Below are 23,878 nucleotides of genomic sequence, written 5' to 3'. Positions count from 1 at the left end.
AAGAGACATGGGTTTAACGCCATATCTAGAGATTTCTACACTCGCTTGATCTTTTCCAAAACACATATCTTCTTCCCTTTAATACTACAAAAAAAGAAAGAAGCTTATATTCCACCTACGACCTGCCACACCAACTTGAGTCATAGTGTTTGTCGTAGGATTCATTGCGTCCTAGCTTTAATGAGCTAACCCTGAGAAGCCATTGTACAATAACCAAGTCAAATGAAACTAAAATAGCCTCAACCCAGTCTCATGCCACTTCTCACCAAGTGAAAGTATCAAGGGATGATGGTCCGACTTGATACAGGTTAGATGGGTAATTTTTTGTAACAACTCGATTTTTATTGGTATTAGAAAAGTCGGTTTTGTAATCAAATTTTTTTAGTCAATATAATTTGAGATATACATGTTGTATATGATCACGTCCCAACTTGCGTGCTTTGGAGCTAAAGAAAATGCAGTTGAATATTTAAGTGAAGTGTAGTATCTACAAATGTACAAGTCAATTTGTAATATAATAAAATTTACAACAAAATACTGAGAAGCATTCCGATAATCACACTCAAGGAGTCAAGAGAGGTTTATTTAAACTAAATTAATAGAACAAATCACACACTACCTAAGTCTAAATAACTATTCATGTACTAGTCTTATTACAATAAAATAATTACGAGATGAATCACAAAACAATACTAAAGCGTAATATCGGTAACGACACAATGACTAAAATGTAACAAATTCATAACATTAGTGGCCAAAGCATAATGAATTAAATTCCAGTGATCAATCTATAATTTAGACAATACACAAGGGATTATTTTTAAATTTACCGAAATTAAACCGGTGTAAGGCTTGAATTCAATTTTAGAAAACCCTTTTCCCTTGTCTTTTTCATCATTCCTAGTCCCAAAACAGAATCGCACCTTATAAAAAAATAAAAATATAATTATATATTTTTTATAATTAGGTGGAGATAGTGCCAAAAAAAGGGAAAATGGGGCTCTCTTACCTTTAAAAATAATACTCACACGATATTCCGATTCTGACCATTAGGTGAAGATTTTGGTATACAAAATAAAGGTTTCATCTATAAATTAATATTTAAATTGTATTATTTTTTATTTTGATATCTAATATTTTTTTTACCATAAATGACATTTAAACTATTTTTTCTCTTTAAGTTGATTTTTAGTAGTTAAACGATTAAGGTTGTGTTCTTCTCCCTGTTTTTAGTGAGCTTTTGCTCAAAAAAAGTATTTTTTGACTAAAAGCATTACAAAACAAACACAAGTATAAAAAGATATTTAACTTTAAAAAAATACTTTTGCACGGATGAAGAAGCAGAAATTTTTGACTTTTCTCATCCAAAAGTACTTCTTTGGCTTGTATTTACTATTTTAACCTGCTAACTTTTTCTATACGTTAGAATATTTAATTATTATATTTAAATATTTTAATATAGTTTATATATTGTAATTAAATTTAATAATTAATTAATATTAATTACTTAGAAATATTTAAAATTAATATTATATATTAAAATATTAACAATAAGTTATAATAAAGTATTTTTTATATTTTTGCTAAAATATCATGTCTAAAATAGACATTTTACTTCTTAAAAGCACTTTTTGACAGCAATACCAAACACTTAAATTTTTCAAAAGCACTTCTCAAAAGCAATTTTCCACAGCACTTCTCAAAATTAATTTTCAAAAGCACAGTTATTTCTTTTTTTTTTATATTTAAATATTTTTTGCCACAAGTTGTTCTTAAACTATTTTCCCTCCCAAGTTAATACATTTGTTAGTTTAAATATTAATTAAATCGTTAAGTCTATTTAAAAAATAATCAATTAAAATTTTGACATGTGAAAAAAATAAAAAGAAATATTATTTTCTCTTTTATATATGTATTTTACTAGATCGATAGTCGAACCAATTAAGTTACCAATTCTTAATTGGACCAGTTCATTAAATTCGATCAAATAAATTATTAAAAAAATAAAAATAGAAATATTTAAAAAATTAGAGAAAATCAGTTCAATTGGGTTTTTTTAGCTTGGCTCAATCGTCTATATCGATTCGCAGGTTAATGGTTCAACCCCTATCCCCAAATCAATACCCTAATTGGTTCGATTCTGAAAAGAGTGGTTTTGATTGATGATATAACTTTTTTGAGTCCATCAAGTCAAGTAAGTAGGTTATGAAGTTCGAAAACATAATTAATTGTCAACGTCTCGTTCTCGAGGACAAATTTCAAGTATCACTAATATTATCAAACATTATAAAGGAAGAAGAAAGAAAACACAGAAGGAAGAAATTGAAAAAAAAATAAAGTAAAATAAAAGAATTAAAAATACTTTTTTAAGTTTATATGAACTAAGGATTTATTATTGGTTAAAATTCTTTTTAAGGAATAAAATATTTTGGTGTAAAATGGGTAACAGAAGAATAATTTAACTACCACTTGTTACAAAAAAATAAGTGTCAACTTGAGAAAAAAGGTATACTTTAGATACTAATATGTGGGTTAACCCCTTTTTAAAATATATTTAATGGTTTGAATAAGCTTATGACTAATGTAGGTACCAACTTAGAAAAAAAGAAGAGTAGTTTAAGTATTCCTTGTGACAAAAAAAAAGTTTAGGTACCAAGATGGGAAACTTGTATACTTTAAGTATCAATTTGTGGGTTAAGCCAAAAATAAAATAAAAATTTTTATTAGGTTAAATATGCCATAAGCCCCTAGCTCTTTGTAAAATTGAAAATTATCCCTATACTTTTATTTCTAGAAATTTAATCTATTTATTTTTTAAATTTCAAAATTGAGGTCTAATTGTTAACACTGTTAAAATTATTTTGTTAAATTCAGGTTGATTATGACGCCATTTGTTTAGTTACATTATTACCAAGTGAATATTTTTTATTTCAAAATGTCACATAAAAAAATTAATAAAAAATTAATAGTATTAACAATTAAACCTTGAAATCAAAAAAATAGGGAATTAAATTCTTGAAAATAAAAGTACAAGGACTAAATTACTAATTTATGAAAAGTACAAGGATGTAGGGCATATTTTAACCTTATTATTATTATCCAACAATTCAGATGGAGACCGGATCTAGTTTATAAACCCAGAAACAGCTATCAACTTCATTATAAACCAGAAAGCTTTTAAGTTTGAGATTGGAAGTGAAACTAAAATAACTGAGTTAATATGGCGGTCCAAGTTCCGAGTCGACAATTATTCATCGATGGCGAGTGGAGAGAGCCCATTCTCAAGAAGCGACTCCCAACCATCAATCCTGCTACTGAAGAGATCATCGGTGAACTCTTTATCTTTGGCATCTTTTTTATGTTTTGGATCGATCTTTCTAGTTTTCGTGATTAGTGGTTTAATAAGTTTATTCCGTGGTGTTTAGCGGATAATGTTTTAGAAATTATTGAAAAATTGAGGTTTGATGCATTTTTTTTCCAGGTAACATTCCAGCGGCTACAGCTGAAGACGTGGAGCTTGCGGTGGCGGCTGCTCGGAGAGCTCTTTCTAGAAACAAAGGTAAGGATTGGGCTACCGCTCCTGGCGCTGTCCGTGCCAAGTATTTACGTGCCATCGCTGCTAAGGTAAACATGCCGTGAACTTACTAGTTGTGTAGGATTGTCTAAGTGTAGACTATTTGCATTCGTTTTATGATTTCATCTTGTAATTTAGCTTTTTGAACTTGCTGAGAACGTGGTCCCTTAATATGAGGGCTTAGGGGCTCAATATTATCAATAATTTCATATTGTGATCCCGTATGCTGAGTCTATTTGTAGGTTGCCTGTTGAACTAAGCCATCCAGGCGGTTGAGGCATATCTGGCTATATGAAACTGAAATAAGAGAAGCCTTCAATCTACTTCCTGTTGTTTGTGTCTTATTTCCTCCAATCCATAGCCTTGTAATGGTTCCCTTGGGATCTCCTTACTTCTTGCCCTTTCTGATTCTGAATGAATTGAAGATTATGCTTATCTTTGAATTGGCTGTATTGCTTGATTTGATGTCTTGTATTTATTTGACTGATCCAGGTAACAGAGAGAAAAACTGAGTTGGCTAAGCTTGAAGCAATTGATTGTGGGAAACCTCTTGATGAAGCAGTTTGGGACATTGTATGCTCGTCACACTGATGAAAGTTTTATGATTCAGTATTTAGTGTATTTTCTTACCCGTTCAATTCATTTCATTCAGGAAGATGTTGCTGGATGTTTTGAGTACTATGCAGACCTTGCTGAAGGCTTAGATGCAAGGCAAAAGGCTCCTGTCTCTCTTCCTATGGAGACATTTAAGAGTTATGTGCTTAAGGAACCAATTGGGGTTGTTGGATTGATTACTCCATGGTACTTTTATTTTATTGTTCTTTGTGCAATTGGAGTATAACTATTTCTAAATGTTGTTATGCTGCTCTGCTCAGTTTCACCAATAAAAGTACAGATTTTATCATTATCCTTGCTCAATCTTAGGTTTTCTTGTCCAATTTATCAAAGCTAATTTTTGTGCATTGGACTTATCTTTTACTTTTTTGGTGCATCATACATATGCATGAGCATTACATGAAACTAGGCCTCTGTATTAGTTTTAGCTTTTAAGGTAATTGCAAAACCATTGTGCTAGTTGCAAGTTAAATTAGTTACTCTTACAGGCTTGATTGTTGCATTTTTTTGGTTATAAGGCTGCATATCAATTCATTCTACTCATACATCAGTGCTGACTTGAAGACACTTAATAATGGCTTTTTCATATTGTTGTGTTTCTGCTTTTTTGAAGGAATTACCCACTATTGATGGCTACATGGAAAGTAGCTCCTTCCTTGGCTGCTGGTTGTGCTGCAATACTGAAACCTTCGGAGTTGGCATCTATGTACATTCTTAACTTAGTTGCAGTAATTTGTCTGTTTTATGATAACTTGGAGAGCATTTGTTTATATTTTTCATTTGGAACCAACAATGCTGCTAATTATGTATGCATTTTTACTTTCCAGCACCTGCTTGGAGCTGGCTGAAGTGTGTAGGGAGGTCGGTCTTCCTCCTGGTGTCCTGAACATTCTGACTGGGCTGGGCCCTGAAGCTGGCGCTCCTTTGGCATCTCATCCAGATGTTGACAAGGTTCAATTGTCTTCATTCCATTGATGCTTTTCTATGACTTTCTGATTTCAGTTATTGACTATTATAAGATAAATATCAATTTTGGTATAAATTTTAATACTTGGTTTTAAGCAGATTGCCTTTACTGGAAGCAGTGCAACAGGGAGCAAGATAATGGCAGCAGCTGCTCAAATGGTGAAGGTATATTGAAGTTCTGGAAACAAAAATGTTTTTCCTTTTCTCCCATTTTGTGGTCATAATCACTTTATTTCCTTCTGTGCACTAATAATTATGTGCTTTCTTTGTCAGCCTGTTTCTTTAGAGCTTGGTGGGAAAAGCCCAATTATTGTGTTTGAGGATGTTGACCTCGACAAAGGTTAGTGCCATCTGAATTACAGTTTAAGCATATGTTTCCATACAGTTGGATTCTGAAACCTATCATATTACAAAAACCGTACAGCATGATGGTAGTTTTTTTTCATGACTTCATGTTTATAAAGTTAAATAAAATTCTTTTTGATTCAATAGCTGCTGAATGGACTGCATTTGGTTGCTTCTGGACAAATGGACAGATTTGCAGTGCAACATCCCGTCTTATTGTACACGTAAGTTGCTTGATGATATTGTTAGTTCTTTCTTTATACGGTTCTGAAATATGTTTTCATATTGCCATATTTACTTTTGGTTCAATACTTGGAAGGGGAGTAGTTGTATGATCGGAAACAAGGTTGTATACACCATACAACCTAGAGGGGCTCCTTAGTGTATCTTGTTTGGAATTAAATAACCATGCAAATTAACTTCCCTTGGACCCCAATCTCAAATGTCAAAAGCCTAACATGAGGTCGGCGACCAGAATGGACATACTATTTCAGGGAAGCACTTGAAAAATGGAAATCCAATACAGTGACCTAGCCAGAACTGTCATCATTTTGCTGTTCAACTGATTACTATTAATTCAGAAAGATCACTAAGAGCTGTAATCAGAACTTTATGCACCTTTCACCTCCTTACATGTTTTATCACAATTTATTTGCTTAAGCAAACGGTGTTGCCATGTGAACGTACCTCTTTATTGCGCACCTGCTCTTCCGTAAATTTGGTGCTATGGGCTTAAACATCATATCAATTGGAATATTGTGCTGAATTTTTTTGGGGCTCTTTGTAGTTATTTTTGGAAGACATGATTTCTCATTCCTGATGTAGTGAGCAAGAGCTGTAAATATAACTCGTTTCTGTTCAATAGATAAAGCAAGCTTATTTTTATGCCCTGGCAGCTGAAATCTCATATAACAGATGTACCATAGTATTTTATTTAATTAGAAGTCTATCCTAGTTCCTTTTCCTTTTCCTTCTTGGTCCCCTCTTCTCACTGTGAAACTGCAATGTTCAAATGTCTCAGGAAAACATTGCGAGAGAATTTCTGGACAGGCTTGTGAAATGGACTAAAAACATTAAGATTTCTGATCCCTTTGAAGAAGGATGCAGGCTTGGCCCCGTTGTTAGTGGAGGACAGGTAAGGGTTCTGTTTGATCAATATGTATCATTTTGCCTTCTTCCTTTTCTTCTATTGGAATGGGAAGCAGTAGCAGTCAGAGTTGTTAAACTATTCCACCCTTGTTCGTTTTGTCTCATTAATGTTTTTTGTTAAATCCATGTTGGTATTTTACGTTCTTCAGTGTCTATGATTCTCTTGATAGGTATTCGGGTGAGATATAGATAGTGAATTTGTAAATATGGGTGATTTGGAAATGTTATTAAATGAGTGGATTGTTAGACATGCTAATACCTATATTTTCACGATCAGTAGTTGCTCAAATTTTATTTCATTGGTCGCAGTATGAGAAAGTATTGAAATTCATCTCAACTGCTAAGAGTGAAGGTGCTACCATTTTGAGTGGTGGAGTTCGTCCTGAGGTATTTGCTGCTGCTGCTTGTTATTAACACTGTTTCTCTGTCTAAACTTCTCATATTTGAGAACTATTTGACAGCATTTAAAGAAGGGATTTTTTGTTGAACCAACTATAATAACTGATGTGACAACTTCCATGCAAATCTGGAGAGAAGAAGTTTTTGGACCTGTTCTTTGTGTCAAGACATTTAGGACAGAAGAGGAAGCCCTTGAACTGGCAAATGACACCCAGTAAGTTGCCGAATTCTCGTGTTGAAGTGCAGTGAATTGCTATTTTGTCTGGTTAATACCATAAAATGTCTCTGATTTCTATATATTTTTTAATTTCCAGTTATGGTTTGGGTGCTGCCGTGATATCAAATGACCTGGAAAGATGTGATCGTGTAAGCAAGGTGAGAGTTGTTTATAGTCGGTAGTTGAAGCTTTTAGCTACTATGCACCTTAAGGGTGTGCTTGATAGAATAGAAAATGAGAAAAAAAAGAGTGAAAAATTAGAATGAAAATTAGTTTTCATGTTGTAAACTATTTATTAGTGATTTCTTCCCCTCCTGTTTTGCAGAATCTCCAAGCTGGAATTGTGTGGGTCAATTGTTCACAGCCATGCTTCTGTCAAGCTCCATGGGGAGGCAATAAACGCAGTGGCTTTGGGCGTGAACTTGGGGAATGGTATGCACCCCGATTAACCAAATTATATTATAACAGTGTCATCTTATTAGTTGTCCTCTTACGGTTTCATTGTTATAAATGCTAAGCATATATGTGCTCCTTGCATCACAAACCATTGTTTTGAAAACTGGACCACATCGGCCTGGGTACCAGTCCTGCATAAGGGGTTTGACCGATTGAATTGGTTTTTTCTGTTTCTTTTTTTATTTTTTTTATTTTTATGATTTTTTAAGAATCTATTCAATTTAATCGGACAGATCAGCCGGATTGGGAACCAGTGTTCTGACCGGTTTGATCATCGGTCCAATTTTGAAAACCTTGGACGAAACTAATGTTTTAACTTCCTCATTCAAAAGAAAATGGGGATTGTTTCTAAGAACTGGTTGGTTTTGACACAGGGGTCTCGACAATTACTTGAGTGTGAAGCAGGTCACGCAGTATGTCTCCGATGAACCATGGGGGTGGTATCGCTCACCATCAAAGCTGTGAGAGTATTGGGGGCTGTTCGAATAAATAAACCATCGAGGACATAAGGTAAGATCCATTGAAGAGTATTTTATGAGAGGATTGGCATGTAGTGAGGTGATTAAAGAGAAGGCAGGATTATCGTTCATAGAACTCAAATATGAGACAGACTCCAACATCTATGCATCAAGTCTACTGCACCTTGTTTTTCAAAATATACATATGCATACCTATGCATGTATGAATGTATTATGGTTTGTGATCTATGAGATGAATGGATTAGTTTATGCATAGAACTTAGTAATTTTTCTTATAATTAGTTTTAACTCACGTGAAAGATATTAAAATATATGTTTAAATCAATAGAAATATTAAATATATATTTAAAATATTGCTAAGAAATAATATTGAAAATGTTTTAAAAAATAAAATAATTTATACATTTAAAATCATTTCATATCAAAAATAATTTTATCTTTATTTTAAAAAGTAAAAATTTATAAATTAATGGATTCAAAGATTTTATATATTTAAATAATTAATTCAGCAAATCTCTAAATAAAAATGTGTATATATAATAATGATGCCCGCTAATATTTAATTAATGTTTATGATATAAAAGATTTGTTCATAATTTATTAACCAATCAAAATAATTAATTATAAGAATTGCGGTTTAGTTTTTTAATGTGGTATTTGTGTTATTTTTTGGTTCAATTTATTTGACAAAAAAAATATACATTTTGGTATTAAAAGGTAATGTTAACTTTTTAGTATTTAATTTAGGTTTTAAGATTGATTTTATAAAAGTTAATTGCTAATATTATTAAATTGAATTTTTTTAAATTTTGTTAATAGAATAAATTTAGTGTTAATTGTGAATTTATTCAATTTTGCGTTTAGTTTGTCAAATACAGTATGACGTATGTGATTTAATTTTGATTTTAAGGTTGATTTGATAAAAGTTAATTACTAATATTATTAGTTGATTATAGATTTTTATCAAATTAACTTTAAAACCCAAATTAAATACTAAAAAGTTATCACTGTTACCTTCAGTAACAAAATTTATAGGTTTCGTAAAAGACTTGCCTAGTCGTTATCAATTTCGAAACTGAACAAATTAGTTTCAATAAAAAAATTAAAATAATTTAATCCCAATTAATTTTAAAATTGAACAACTAAAGACAATAATTAATGATTAATGGTATTAACTAATTCCACCCAAAAATCTAACGTGGTAAAATAGAAAAAAAATCAAAAATAAAATATACGAGTTATTATTAGAACATCTAGTTTAAAGTTGACAACATATGATACCACATAATAAACCCCCCCCCCCCCCCCGGGCGCCGCCAAAAAAAAAAAAAACTAAAGTAAAAAATTTCCCAACCCAACCCAACCCGGTTACCCAGCCCCCAAACCCATTTTCGCCCACATTACTGGAACTGAAAAGGAAAATACTTGTAAGAAACCAAACATGTCCTAGCATTATCATCATCTTCTCATCAAATTTCCTTAGCCAACGCTCTCACATTAAAAGCTTTTTTAATCGTTAAGCCTTAAAAAGTAATCCGGGATTATGTTTACGTTGCGTTTTGGATCGAAATGACAATGAGAAGTAAGGCCTAACTTTTGTGATATAGCCTGTACGGGCCCTTATCAGTCTAAGCCCAATCGAATATGCTGCACTTGGGTCAAGCACCCGAAAGACGGGAAGCAAAGAAGGGACGGTTTGGTTTGTGTTCGACGCTAGTGTCGTGTACGTGGATTTAATTTAATCCCCTAAGATAAAAATTTCCCAGTTAGGTTTTGTAATAAAAATCCCAAGTTTCTCTTCTTGATTTGCTGTTTTGCTGTGTTCTTGAGATATGGCAGGGAGAGAAGTTCGTGAGTACACCAATCTGAGCGACCCCAAAGGCAAGTATGAAAACCGAAACTTGAATCGTAGGTTCCCGATTTGTTCTTTGTTCTTTCTACTGATTAAAAATCTTAATTGCAGATAAAAGGTGGGGCAAAGGAAAGGACAAACTGGACGATGAAGATATTGCTTTCCAGCGTATGGTTGCCAAGGTTAGAGCGTCGCCTCTCCCATCTTTTTCCTTCCTCCTGAATTTGATTATTATTTTTTCTTGGTTTTATGGGAATTATGTTATGCGAACCTGCCCGCACGCTTTGGACCTTCTCTTATGGTTTCTTTTGGATATCGATTGTTTTAATGGAATCTGCGGTTTCTAGAATCCCTTACCATTTCAGTGAAAGAGCTCTTGTTGTCCAATGGGACACAATGGCTAGTGTTATCTCATAAGTAACAGCATTCATATGACAGAAACCATTATCAATTCACTGTCTCGTTTCTTTGTTCTTATACATACATCCTAGAGAGCATTCAACCAAATCAATAGATTATGAGATTCCCATTTGTTTTGCTGAAAATGACTTTGGGAAATCCATTTATCTCATTTTCTGGTTTTTATGGCCGAAATTTAAATGGTCTACCTAATAGATTGGTGAAATTTTCTTCTTTTTAATACACAAGATAATTTTGGAAGGAGAGAAGATAACCTAATCTCTTGGTAGTCATCAAAGACCCATATTTCCTTGACACTCACCACACGGACCCTCTCATTACCAACTATCAGCTGTTTTTAGCTGCCTACAACAGCCCTCTCCTTTTTTTTCATACTCCTTTGCTATGTCTACGACCTGCCTTCCATGTCCATGTTCTCTTCTTTCCTCTTTGCCTCCTACATTACTCTCTTTCCTTAATTTTCCATATAGCTCTGAATCCCTTGTTGTGGTATTTTGTGGCTGCCAAGCTCAATAAGTCACAACCCATCTTTTCATTCCTCAACCACTGTCAACCATTTTCTGTTTCTTTTCATTAATTGCTGCTCCGTTTCTCATTTGTTTGGACTTCTTTTTTTGGTTAGCATCTAATTTTGTGATATTTTGTAAGCTTTGATTAATTTGTTCAGAAATTTCGCCTAACTTGGCTATGGTGATGATGAAAATTTATTGTTGGAATTCTTTAAATTAAGCAGATTTTCTACATTAGTGCTAGGAATTTCCTTGTACTATTAGCCATAATCAAATTACTAATTTTTAGGGGTAGGTTAATTTCTAGAGATTATTTGCTTTTTTATTTTTCCTGCTATTCTTTAAAAGGCTGTATTCAGATTAGAAGTAATAAGAGAGAATCATTCTTCTTCCTAAAACTTGTTCATGGTATCAGAGCATCAGGAATCCATTTGATCCTGCTCTTTCTTCTCTTCTCTTGTTCTGTTTTTCTCTGTTAGAAACCCTACTCCCATGGGTGACACCGAAAATTTCTCTGAGACTAAGATCTCACAAATAACTCAAAATCGCAGTCAAGGAATCCCACAAGGTGACCTTAACTCTTCTCTTATAATCACAAATCATCGATTAGATGGAAAAAATTTCCTTCAATGGTCACAATCTGTCCTTATGGTTCTTCGTGGCCGAGGAAAAATTGGGTACATTAATGGACAAATTCCTCGACCAGCATCAACAGACTCTGGTTATGCAACTTGGGAGCTTAACAACTCAATGGTTATGGCTTGGCTTATAAATTCGATGGAAGGTCATATAAGCCGAACGTATCTTTTTTTCAAAACTGCCAAAGAAATGTGGGATGCAATCAAGGAGAATTGCTCGGATCTTGGAAATACTTCCCAAGTATTCGAGATCAAATTAAAGTTGAAAGATATACTTCAAGGAACACTTGAAGTCACTCAATATTACAACAACCTAAAGATCTTATGGCAGGAGTTAGACATGTATTATGAAGTTGATTGGGGCGAGGGCTTGGAACACACCAAGTTCATGGATCATCTTAACAAAGAACGTCTCTATGAGTTCCTAGCAGGACTAAATCGTGATCTTGATGAGGTCCGAGGACTGTCCTGAGGAAGAAGTTTCACCTCCTTCATCTTCCATCCATCTTCCAATTGCAGTAAGAAAGGGCACTAGGAGCTGCACTCAACATCCCATTTCTCGGTTTGTATCCTATGGAAACTTGTCTAAATCCTACAATGCCTTTGTTTCTAATGTTGACTCTGTAGAAACTCCAAAGAACATAGACAAGACTCCTATGGAACCCAACCTTAAATTAGGAACTGATAAGGATGGAGAAGAAGTAGACAGGGGGAGATATCAACGGGAGAAACATTTGGAAGCTGCCTACAGGATATTGAGATACTTAAAAGGGACTCCTGGTAAGGGGTTGCATTTAAAGAAAAATGTTCGAAGAAATTATGGGCAAGCTGGGTTTGATTCACATCTACACTCCAGCTTGAGGGGGAGTGTTGGAATTCCTTAAATTAAGCAGATTTTCTACATTAGTGCTAGGAATTTCCTTGTACTATTAGCCATAATCAAATTACTAATTTACAGGGATAGGCTAATTTCTAGAGATTATTTCCTTTTTTATTTTTCCTGCTATTCTTTAAAAGGCTGTATTCAGATTAGAAGTAATAAGAGAGAATCATTCTTCTTCCTAAAACTTGTTCATTTATTGATGATAAAAAGGAATGATTCAGGTAGCTTTAACAGGTTTCCATACAAATTTGAGCACTTGATAATCTTATGGTAGTTTGTGGGTTTTGATGTAGAGGATTAGGGTTTAGATTACCGATAAAGTGTTTCAAAGATGGCAAACAATGGAAAGTATTTTCAATAGTTTCATCCAGAGAACAAAATTCGTACTGTTACAGAGAAAAGGGTTTTGTTTTCCAAATGTAAAACAAGCATAGCCTTAATATGTACGACTTTGGTTGGCCTTTTCATTTGTGGCTCTATTTAATGCTAATTCCTTTAATCATTTCAATTATCTCAATTTTCCTTTGCTGCTAATACCAGTTCTATCATCTAAAGTTCAAGGTTCAATTAGATATTTGTTTGAAGGTACAAGAGTGTGCTTGCAAGTTCTTCTAGATTATTTAGATGTACCATGGCATATTATGCCTTGTGTGAGTATTGGATATGACTATATATTAAGGGTATTTTAATATTTTCTAAGTTCTGCCCTATATTATGAGGTTTAAATCTGTATGCTCATAGCTGTCGAATGTGTGGTAGATGCTAGTACTTGAAAGAAAATGAAGAGCTAGTAAGATATAATATATCTTTGACAGTTCTAGGACTAGAAGTGGAAGGAATGATGATGTTTGTTATAATTTTAATAATTTACTTGTTGAATTAAATCTGGCTGGCATCAATTTTTTGCTATAAATACAAATTTGTGGTAGTTTTCTGATAACATGCCCTGGCAGGGATCTTGGCTTCTCCCATTGGGCTTTTGATACAAGCAGATGCAAGAGGTCGCTGGAGAACGTGGAGGCTACCTACATGGGCGAGGCGGTAGCTCTTCTATATCTGTCCCTACATCTTGAGACCCCAATAGATTTTTCTTTTGGTAAACCTATATATTATTATGTATTATTTATGCAGCTTTGGACAGTGATGATTTACTCTATCTCAAGGAGCAGATGGAAGCAGAGGAGGATGCTGAACGCCTCCTGCGCCGTACCGAGAAGCGGGCATTTGCTGCATTTAAGATATCCTATTTTGAATATTTTTTGTGACTCTTGCTCCCCATGCCATGTAGATTTTGAGCTTTTATTTGGCAAATAATTAATTGAATTCACTGCCACGTGCTTTTAGTGCATTGGTATTTCTGTCATTGTTCTTGCTTGTTGCCTGCTTTATGTTTTGCTTCTTACAACATTTTATGCCACTTGGTAAAAAACATAGGATGAGCATGATTTTGTTTAAGGTATTATGTGCTGAAATATGTAGGTTCATCCCTGTAACTTTTATTTGCGAAGAGCTCATGATTGTTAAAGAAAATGAAAATTATTTTGTTTGTTATGGTGTTTCTCTTGTGTTAGATCACGCAGTTTAGGTTGAGCAGAGTCCAATTGTTCATTGCTACTCTGGTTTGCTTTGATTTTGTTGCAAACCAAGCAGCCGATTCGTCAGTGGAAAGTAATTGTCTTTTTCTTGAATTTGTGTTCATTTGAGTTTCTTGTTTTCTATTTGCAATTACTACTTTGAAAGAGGAGGAAGAAATTGTTGATTCCTCAAGTGAACTGTTTTAACATAAACATCGTTATTAGTAGAAGTTCAACTTTCAATGTTGCATGTCTTAGAATTCTAGCATCAGTTCCCACTTTGTTTCCTCAGTTGCATTAGATTACTCGACGAGTTGTTTCATATCACACAAAGTTGATCTTGAATGCTGTATAGTTTTGTCTACCTAGTACATGTTTTATATTGGTGCTCACTTTTTCTTAACCATTTGACACAAAGCTGCAAGTTTAGCAGATTCCTCACCTGCATCCTTTCCTCTTCCTCTTCGAGTTGAACCCAAGCCAAAGAGTGGAATCAGGTTTCTCTCTCTCTCTCTCTCTCTCTCACTTATAAAATATTTATAGTTATATTTATATTTCTGGACACACTTATGTTATTATTGTTTTAATTTACCATTTTCTGTTATCTTCTTTGTTTTGCAGACAGCAAGATTTGCTGAAAAAAGTTGTTGAAGTTAAACCCAAACGCCCCAAAATTTCATCCCCCTCCAGCTCTGAGCCTGAAGGGAATCAATCCAATTTACAATCTCAGGGGCAGGAGTCCAACCATGAGAAGAAGATTGGCCATTGTGTTTCGGAATCAAATACAGCAGAAAAGCAGAATAAGGTGGAAAAGTCTACCAAATCCTTACTAGGCTTAGCCTATGCAAGTTCTGATGATGATGATGATGATTGACTGATATATACATGCATTTGACTTGTAATCTACATGAACATGACTGTTTTTGTTTTTCTCCCTCCATAACAAACGCTCACATTTTGTAGTAGGTTTAATATCGTATTTGACCTCTAGGTATTTTAAGAAAATTTTCAATATGGCATCTTATAAAATAGTATAATGTGGAACTTGTATCATGTATACTACTATTTCTTGCGTTATATTGAGTTTGGTATGTTAAAAATACTGACATGGTAAATTATAAAATAGATCAAATATAATTATACTATTAAAATAAATATAACAACAATGAGCATGTTCTTTTAAAGGTTCTCTAGTATTGTCGAGTTAAAGTTTAAATTTCATCTACTGTAAATTATGTATGTTTTATTATTATTATTATTATTTTTTTAAGATTTCATTTTAAAATGAATGGTATTCTCATAGAGGTAGCATATACGTAGAGGAGACCTGCAAGTTCATTTTCCTTGTTTCTTTATTGTCCGCCAAAAAGTCTGATTAACTAAAGTAGGTATATAATTTTTATACTATTAATATTTTAATAAGTGAATCGAATCTTATTTATATAATTTAATAATTAAATTTAAATAAAAATATTTACTATTATTTTGACTATATAAACTTCCATCCAAGGTTCGTTGCAGAAGTTACCCATGCTCAGCACGTAAGAGAAACAACTATGAATCCCAAATATGAGTCAGATTAAAGAAAACCAAATAAAACAAACATCGGTCAGTTGAAATTTTATTCTAATTTGAGCATCTCAATATACATACGAGTAAAAATTAAGAAATACTACTGATTTCCCTAGTTCACAAAATGCACAGTAACCATTACATCACAACTAGGGTAGATAAAGGGGCTGCGAAATAGGAGGGAGCCTAGAGGCGGCAAACGGGAGCGGATACAAATATCATAATAGTATTTCGTCTTGAACACTGACGTTTAACGTCTTGTGCGGAAGAACAATGCTATTGGTGACCACGACTTCATCTTCAACAGTCACTGCTTCTCCTGTAACAGATATGCGAATATGATTAACAGGTTGTCTTACGTAAAGGAAATGCTAAAATAAAACAAAAGGTAATGTTTGCAAAGTACCAAGAATTGTGATTCCGAGTTTTGCTTTATAGTCTCCTTCAGCCTGCAATGAGTCGAGTCGATTTGAATTTAGCGTAAAAATGGCAGGTGGTAGAGCAAGAAAGAGTCATTCGGCAGGAGACAATCTTGAGAGGAAATTTATGGAGGCTGGTATTCATAATCAGTCTGAAGAACATTCGGCCTAGGTTACCTAGACTCGGGAGTGAGTGTTGAATGCAGCTTTGAATCCAAAAAGGATATGCTCAATTTTCTAAGTTTTTCCGATCATACCTCAAACCCACATCCGAATATGTATTAGACACAAATGTTGAACACTTGTAAAAAAGGTCTATATAACATAGCTTTTAGTCATCAATATCATGTAAAAATAACCATAAGTTAAACTTGCCTGAACACGGGACCATTTCCCGATAGAAGACTTCCACCCTACAATTGCATGAAAAACAACAGCATTTTCCTGAAAACAGAATAAAAGAGTCATTAATCTGGACAAAGCAAATCAATCATGCGTCAGATTCAAGGGAACCTCAGTCAATGTTTTTATAGCAATTTGAAAACATTGAATTCGGTTACATACCATGATTTCAACGCCATCAAGAATGATACAACTAATGAGCCTTACACCTGCTCCTATACGCGCATTAGCAGATATTGAGACATTGGGACCGATCTGTTTAACCATGTAGCACTAGCAATCAATCCCATAGATGATGCAGGCAACAGAAAAGAAAAAGAATGCTCATATAACGTAAGGAGTAGCACAAACATGGGAGGGAAATAGTTTTCTAATCTCTGTGGGTGCTAATATTATTTTTGAAAAGCATTTAGTGAATGTGGCAAATAGCATATAAGTTATACTTTATCACCCACTTAAAACAGTCCATTAAACAAATTAACACTTTAATAGGCAAATTACATAGAACAGCAGCACTCAACTCTCCATCATACATCATGATTAAAACGCAATGAAAAGGATGTTACCTTGGCACTTGGATGTACTTTTGCTGATGGATGAATATTAACCTCGCCAATAATGGTGGCAGTTTTTGTACCATCCCCACTAGCCAAAAGATTGGGAGAGGTGAACCGAAATTGTGCAAGATGTAGGCCAGAACACTTTAAGGACTTTCTGCAGATGTAAACATGGAAAAATCAGGGTTAGTCGAAGGGGAAGTTAAGCTTGGCTTGTTCATTTTATTACGCATTCACTTGGATTTTGTTTGATTTTTTTTTTATTTTTTTATTTTAATGTTGGTTTCTATGTTTTCATTAAAAAAATAATACAAAAACTAGGGGGTAAAATGAAGAAGGGGAAGAAAAATGAGGCGGAAGCTACTGAAACAAATTGCACCACACCACAGTTTGGCTTACCCTGGTGTTTTGATTTGTTCCCAGAAATCCATGGTCTCATATGTATACAACTTCTTCTTCCCCGCAAAAGGGGTAAGGATGTCTTGATCCAACCTTACAAAATCTGATGGAGGATTCCTGGTAATAGGAGCTCTTATTAGGATACATGTTGAGGTTCCAACATAAAGACAAATATTTCTCTATATAAAAGAACGCCAAAGAAAGGCATAACCAATACTAAAAATCAAAATATGGGTTGAAACAGCCTGAGGAATATAAGTGTGCGGTTTAGTTTCATTTAGATTCCAGCACCATCTAACTAAAGAAGTGAGTGTAAATTATTATTGTATAGCCCCCTGCCCCCCTAGAAAAATGTCAAATTATCAAATGAATGTTTCAATGGCTTTGAAAAAAAAATTAAACATCATTAATCTATTATTAGAATTTTGTGTCAACAGCAAGATTGTTGAGGTAGAATACATGGAAAATGTAAAAAAGATGGCATGCCACATCTCATAACTTCAAAAGCATAGGTTGATTTGAATGGAGATAGAGAAGTGAAATAAACTAAGTGATTTGTGTGATTCATAATGACAGTAAGAGAAGCGAAAGAAGTATGCACCTAGTATGCTGTAATGCTGTAAAATCAAGAAAAGAACAGACATACCTTGTAGCAGACTGGAGGGCTTCAAAGCTGGAAAGACGTCTCAGATTGGCTAGAGATGGCAAAACATGAGTTGAGAATTTAGTACAATTAAGATTAATGATATTCAGATATAACGGGGATCTAAGCAAAGAAAAAATTTCTACTGATAAGGATGTGGAAAAATGGCATAGCTTCAAAAGGGATAAAAAACACTACCTTCGAAATAATCCACAGAAAAAGAAAAGAGAAAGAAAAGAAAGATGCCAGTGAATTCAGTTTATGTTTCCAATGAGTACATAGCCATAGCAACTTTGAAATTAGAAGCACAATTCAAAGATTATTTATTACTGACCTCTGTCTTTCCGTCGAGAGGAAACACCTTGGATAGCAGTAAAAATATCCGGTGTAAACACATAGACACCACAGTTGATTCGGTCACTTACCTGCATGATGGCAAGTAATTGGAGCAGAGCATCCATTAAATCCAATCAAAGTAACAATAAATAGAGAATATTCCAAATTGTAGTTGAATCTCTGATACTGCACATACGAAAGTTTCAGGTTTCTCTGTATAATGTAACAGTTCATTGGTGACAGGATCTGCTACCAACTCCCCAAACTCACTGGCTGACTCAGCTGAAACCTGCAAAGAGAGGAGAATAAGGCCAAATGACAAAAGAAAATATAAGTGCTAAAATATCACACTACGACAACCAACCTTGATTACTAGGATAGTTCCCATACCACCATATCTTTTGTGAGCCTCTACGAAGGCAAAAAACAGGTAAAAGGAAGAATTAATCTTCAAGAAAGACAAAATAAACATAAATAAACTTTGCAGTAATTTACTGCTAATTGCAGTTAGGCTTTGTATGCCATTGCTTTTCAAAAGCACTTCGGAGCCATAAGCAATGCTAAATAAATAGCTTTTGAGGCCAAAAGTGCTTTTGAACCCAAACACAAAAGCTAAAATTTATAGCTTTTAAGTTTGGAAAAAAAGCACTTTTGGAGTTAAATGACAATTTTAAGCCTTAGTTATAATCCAATGTATCTTGTGTAATATTTATATTGGGTATACAATTATTTCCCATTTGAAATTTATTTCAAATATATAACATTATATATTTGTATTTGTAATGGTTATACTTTAATATTTAAAATATAGTTTATATATTCAAAATAAATTTTATAAATAGTCAATATTAATCACTTAAAAATATTTAAAAATTATATTTCAATTTCATATATCAAAATATTAATAATGAGTTATAACAAATTCTTTTTTTAATATTTTTACTGAAATATCATAATATTAATGAATTTGAACATCATTTAAATGCAATTTTTTTTTTACTTTACAACATCATGCCTAAGATGAATATTTTATTTCTCAAAAGCACTTTTTGACAGTAACAGCAACCTTTTCAAAAGCAATGCTAAACTAGCCATTAGTCCTTAAAGATTGACACTAGAGTTTTTGCAATGCAGAACACACTACATAGCATGATAGCAGCAAGAAACTATATTCAGAAAATTAAGATTGATACATTACAGGGTTCAAACATTGTGAAGAAGATTACCAAGCATTTCTGGGAGTGGAAAACTGCAGCAAACATCACAATTCAGCAAGAAGATATGAGACTGCAAAAACAAAAGCACACAACACATATAACTTTGTCAAAGTAAATATGGACAAACAAGGCAGATTACAGCCTGTGTATTTTTCTCTATGAAAGATATGCTTCTATGAAGGAAATAGGTTAGGATATAAACCGGATTATCTTCCATGATCAGATCTCTGAAGTTGTAAAGCCCACCAGCTGAACCATGTGGTTTGTCTTCCCTTAAGTATCTAATAACAGAAAGAACAAAAAGGATTAACTCTAAGATGAAGCAATCATAAAGACACATCAATCCCCTCATGAGAATGTATAAATTTAAAGCAAGGATTTACCTGACTGGAACTCTTAGCTCAGTAGAGATTGATGAGACATACATAGCGAATTCACGCTCTTCATAGAAACCGACTAGATAGATCTGTGCTAGATTTGGAATCTACAGCAGAGATAGTAATCTTAATACATACCAGAAACTATAAACCAAAAAAGTGTTTTTCATATTCTGTTAGTATAGATCCAACATTGTACCCTTTTACAAGCAGAAATGGGGTGATGAACCATAGGTTGTCCAGCCAAAGGAAACAAAGGCTTTGGAATGTTCAATGACAATGGACGAAACCGAGTGCCTGCAATCCGCAAATTCAAAGGGAATTTTAAAAATTGCATTACAATTCTCAGTCGAAAATCCCCAGCAAATAATTGAGAAAGAAAGAGATTCAATTTGACATCAAAGTCTGAACATAAACGAAAAGAAAGACAAGATCACATATTCACTGCATACAAAACTCCATATCCGATCCAAATAATCCGAAACGGAATTATAAACAAGCAAGGCATAACATTGAAGATGACAAATTTCACCGTAAGATCAAGGCCATACCTTTGGTGGGTCCACCCACCATGATCACAGCAACCACTTTCTCATCTGATATCCCCATCTTCAAATCAATAAAAGAAAACCCAGATCTCCAATAACAGCAATCGCCCTTATATAACAAAACTAAGACTACCCTTTCCTGAAAAGCTCACTAACAAAACAAATTCGCACCCAACACATGATCCGGATGAATAATTTCGATGAAAGTTCAGTAATCCGCTAACAACCAGATAAGCACGGAGTAGCAGTGACTGAAATGTTTGATTAAAAAGTTAGAAAAAGGAAAGAAAGAGCTGAATGTTGAGAGATACGACAATGTAAAAAAAAAAAAAAAGAAAAGGGAAGCAATTTTCTTGAAGATCCAGTAAAGTGTCGGATAAAAGGGTAGAATTTGAGATATGTGAAGACAAAGCTGAGACCACTCGCTTACGATAAGTAAGCTAAAAATATAAAAATGAGAATGAAAACAAATCCATATATATAAAACTAAAAGGCCAAAGGAAGGAAGTTTCCCAGCCTTATGCGCTTTGACAAGCTTAAGACACTTTCTGGTACTGAAAAGCGTATAAAAATGAAAATGAAAACGAAAACAAATCCATATATCTGTTTCCGTGGCGTGTATGTATGTTATGTTTCTTGACACTGATGATAAAAAGACTCTACCACCATATCATGGATATGTTTCATCTCTCCTTTATAATTTTTGTTTCATCAAAAAACATATATCCTCGAATTCATACATCAATAGTTTTAAGACTTAAAATATTTTATCACTGCTTCTACACTTAAATCTAAAAATTAGTGCAATAGGAAATAACAATCTTCCCTTTACTAATAAATTCACCGACTTCCCATCATAAAAGTTCTAATATCTCATCCCAATTTTTTCTAACCAATCCCATAAAATACAAGCATAAAAGCCATACAATTTCAACAATTTTTCACACCCACTGTTCTTTTAATAAAAGCCAGCCATAAAAAAATCATTTTAACCTAAACTTGTGTATCTTTTTTTCATTCCATGTTAAGTAAAGATGAATAGAAGAAAGAACCATATTCATGAAATATTTAATTTAATTTCGCTCTTTACCGTCTTAATGTTCAATAAAAGAAATCTCATGGTTTTACAATCCAACCCCAAAACATTAGTTTTTTTTTTAAAAAGAAGTATGCACAAACCTAAAAAAAAAAAAAAACACTTCATATATCCTTGATTTCAAGATAAATCAATTCTTATCATCAACATTTGACGATAATCCAAAGAGCTTGTTGACCATGATGCCTCCTCTTCGTTTTTGCATAAAGTTCTTCTACAATTTTAATATTGAAATCAGTAAAAGACTTATTGGCGTAAATTTTTTTCTTTTTACTTTTGTTAAACAACGATTGCACCTTTTTCCTTCACACTCTATTTTCTTTTTCCCTCAAATTTTTAATAGCCACTCTTGACCAAAGTTCATCTTTGATCTTTCCAAGAGTCCTCACTTTCTTTGTTTTTAAAAGTCAAACCTATCATTATGTACTCCGTTAATTTCATAGATGTTACATTTATTTTCATTCTCTAAGGGTTTGATCATAACTTAGTTGCATCAGTTTATAAAGAATTTAGGCCATCTTAATTTAAAAACCCTATGAATTGTCTCGATCTAATGTTGATGAACTAAGCTCTCCTTCATCCTTAGTGGCCATTTTCACTTACCAATATTTCTTGATAGCTACCTCTACATGGATCACCAACATCTGCTCCTTTATGGCTACATACCTAATTGCTAAATACTATGCTCCCTTTCTCCATTAGTATGTCCGACATTTGAAATCCCTTAAGTCAATTCATTAGAACCAGTTAATTTAAATGCACCCTATGTTCTCTTTCACTTTCTCCACCTCTAATATGAACTTGTTTCTTTATCTTTCCTAGTTTCTTTCTCCGATCATTAGAACCACTTGATTCAATGCTAGATGACACAAGAGAAATGGATTGATTAGAATCATTTTCCAAAGAAAAATAATGAATTGAAGATATCATTGCATTATAAAAATCTAATATGGAATTGCCTGCAATTGAGTATCAAAATCTCCTTAATACAACTCAACTAAATAATTAAAAGCTTTGTAGTAATTTTATTGTAATCGTAACTTTTCATGAGTGAATCTTCCATTGATACTACCTTTCCCCTGGAACCACAATGTTCTAAATTATTATCATATTCTAGCTATGAAGAGAGACTTCCATCACCATTACCTAGTAATCTAAATATCATATAATCTAAACATGGCCCTGGTTCCGCCTCTTTAAACCAACTTAATATCCAATCTCATCCCCGCTTAAGGATAATTTTTTCATCCTACCCACTTGAAACTCAAGAAAAAGTTTTTTTTTCCTAAGAATCTCTTTATAGTGATTCCTTTCAATTTCTTATCTTTAAACTTATTTCTCAAGTTGTAACTTTTGAAAATTTTATGTGGTAGCAATCAAACATATTTCTCTAAACTATTTATGTAACAAATTAAAATTTTTGGTTCATTAATGGCAATGTCCCGAGGACATGCATAATAGAATTCCTTAGAAATTGGAATGAATTCATTAAATAATTTCTTTTAAAGGAATTAATTAGATATTTGGGAAAGGAAATTGTAAAGATATATGAGAGTTCAAAATTTTGGAAAGGGAGTTAAATTGAGATTTGGAGAAAATATAAGGATTAAAGTGTAAATTGACCATTACGAAGAAAGAGTAGTTCAATAATCATCTTGAGTGAAGAGGCATGGAAAAATATATTGGCATGAAGAATTGAGAATCAAAGAATAGACTAAATTGAATGAAAGATAAAAGTATAGGGACTAAAGCATAATTTTTGCATAAAAAGAATTTTAGTGATAAATTGAATGTGAGGTTTATTAAACGGGTATTTTGGACTTTTCCCTATTAGAAATTTAAAATGAGAAAATATGTTGGGCACATGGGTAAGTTGGTAGCCATAGATTTTAATAGGAATAGCAAAAGAGATATTAGCACACGGCATGACAAAGGCTTTCATTCAATAATATAGCAATGTAATAATACAATGGATACCAATGAGTGTGACATGAGGGAGGTGATCATGACATATTACTACACAACAAATTTCAAATAAAAGCACAAATTATGTCATGGAAAAGGTATCTAAAGATATAGCATGTTAATGTAAGATACCAATTTAATGAGTTTTAAGTCCAAAGTTTGACTAAATCCAACCTAAGCTCTTAACTTAAGTCTAATCCTAAGTTTTAAACTTAAGTCTAATTCTAGTTTTATGTCTAATCCTAAACCTAGTTCTAAGAGTAGTGCTAAG

The 23,878-nt window shown here is 33.3% G+C and overlaps 3 protein-coding genes across 8 annotated transcripts; 2 read left to right on the top strand and 1 right to left on the bottom strand.

The window, feature by feature from the left end:
• The first annotated feature begins 3,121 nt into the window (after nt 1–3,121).
• LOC107926694 (betaine aldehyde dehydrogenase 1, chloroplastic) lies at nt 3,122–8,453 on the top strand. 2 transcript variants are annotated; one of them, NM_001398440.1, is made up of 15 exons: nt 3,181–3,329; nt 3,482–3,624; nt 4,067–4,147; nt 4,227–4,375; nt 4,803–4,895; nt 5,017–5,140; nt 5,255–5,320; nt 5,429–5,495; nt 5,648–5,724; nt 6,522–6,635; nt 6,959–7,036; nt 7,111–7,262; nt 7,363–7,423; nt 7,591–7,697; nt 8,096–8,450. In NM_001398440.1, exons 1-15 carry the CDS (start codon nt 3,221–3,223, stop codon nt 8,184–8,186), a joined length of 1,512 nt encoding a protein of 503 aa, NP_001385369.1. In that variant the 5' UTR covers nt 3,181–3,220; the 3' UTR covers nt 8,187–8,450. The 2 variants fall into 2 exon arrangements, with proteins under 2 accessions (XP_016713077.2, NP_001385369.1); XM_016857588.2 differs by lacking the exon at nt 6,959–7,036 and having other exon boundaries at nt 3,122–3,329; nt 8,096–8,453.
• Nucleotides 8,454–9,928: 1,475 nt separating this feature from the next.
• Nucleotides 9,929–15,088, top strand: LOC107926732 (uncharacterized). 4 transcript variants are annotated; one of them, XM_016857650.2, is made up of 6 exons: nt 9,929–10,081; nt 10,164–10,234; nt 13,495–13,543; nt 13,634–13,740; nt 14,491–14,573; nt 14,698–15,088. In XM_016857650.2, the coding sequence occupies exons 1-6, from the start codon at nt 10,033–10,035 to the stop codon at nt 14,948–14,950; spliced, it is 612 nt and encodes a 203-aa protein (XP_016713139.1). In that variant the 5' UTR covers nt 9,929–10,032; the 3' UTR covers nt 14,951–15,088. The 4 variants fall into 4 exon arrangements, with proteins under 4 accessions (XP_016713139.1, XP_016713140.1, XP_016713142.1 ...); XM_016857651.2 differs by having other exon boundaries at nt 9,945–10,085; XM_016857653.2 differs by having other exon boundaries at nt 9,967–10,081; nt 13,456–13,543.
• A 582-nt stretch (nt 15,089–15,670) lies between these two features.
• LOC107926700 (mannose-1-phosphate guanyltransferase alpha) lies at nt 15,671–21,716 on the bottom strand. Of its 2 annotated transcripts, XM_016857597.2 has the most exons (15): nt 20,550–21,716; nt 20,198–20,295; nt 20,005–20,105; nt 19,824–19,902; nt 19,631–19,691; nt 18,769–18,815; nt 18,601–18,693; nt 18,403–18,493; nt 18,072–18,120; nt 17,426–17,542; nt 17,036–17,183; nt 16,632–16,724; nt 16,443–16,511; nt 16,055–16,097; nt 15,671–15,967 (listed from the first exon to the last, which is right to left on the bottom strand). In XM_016857597.2, the coding sequence occupies exons 1-15, from the start codon at nt 20,605–20,607 to the stop codon at nt 15,867–15,869; spliced, it is 1,248 nt and encodes a 415-aa protein (XP_016713086.1). In that variant the 5' UTR covers nt 20,608–21,716; the 3' UTR covers nt 15,671–15,866. The 2 variants fall into 2 exon arrangements, 1 of the variants encoding a protein (XP_016713086.1); XR_005930295.1 differs by lacking the exon at nt 15,671–15,967 and having other exon boundaries at nt 16,054–16,097; nt 16,245–16,511.
• Between the last annotated feature and the right edge of the window lie 2,162 nt (nt 21,717–23,878).

Source organism: Gossypium hirsutum, chromosome A07, assembly GCF_007990345.1.
Source record: "Gossypium hirsutum isolate 1008001.06 chromosome A07, Gossypium_hirsutum_v2.1, whole genome shotgun sequence".
In the NCBI taxonomy this organism is placed as follows: domain Eukaryota; kingdom Viridiplantae; phylum Streptophyta; class Magnoliopsida; order Malvales; family Malvaceae; genus Gossypium; species Gossypium hirsutum.
This window is presented reverse-complemented; position numbering and strand designations above follow the sequence as displayed.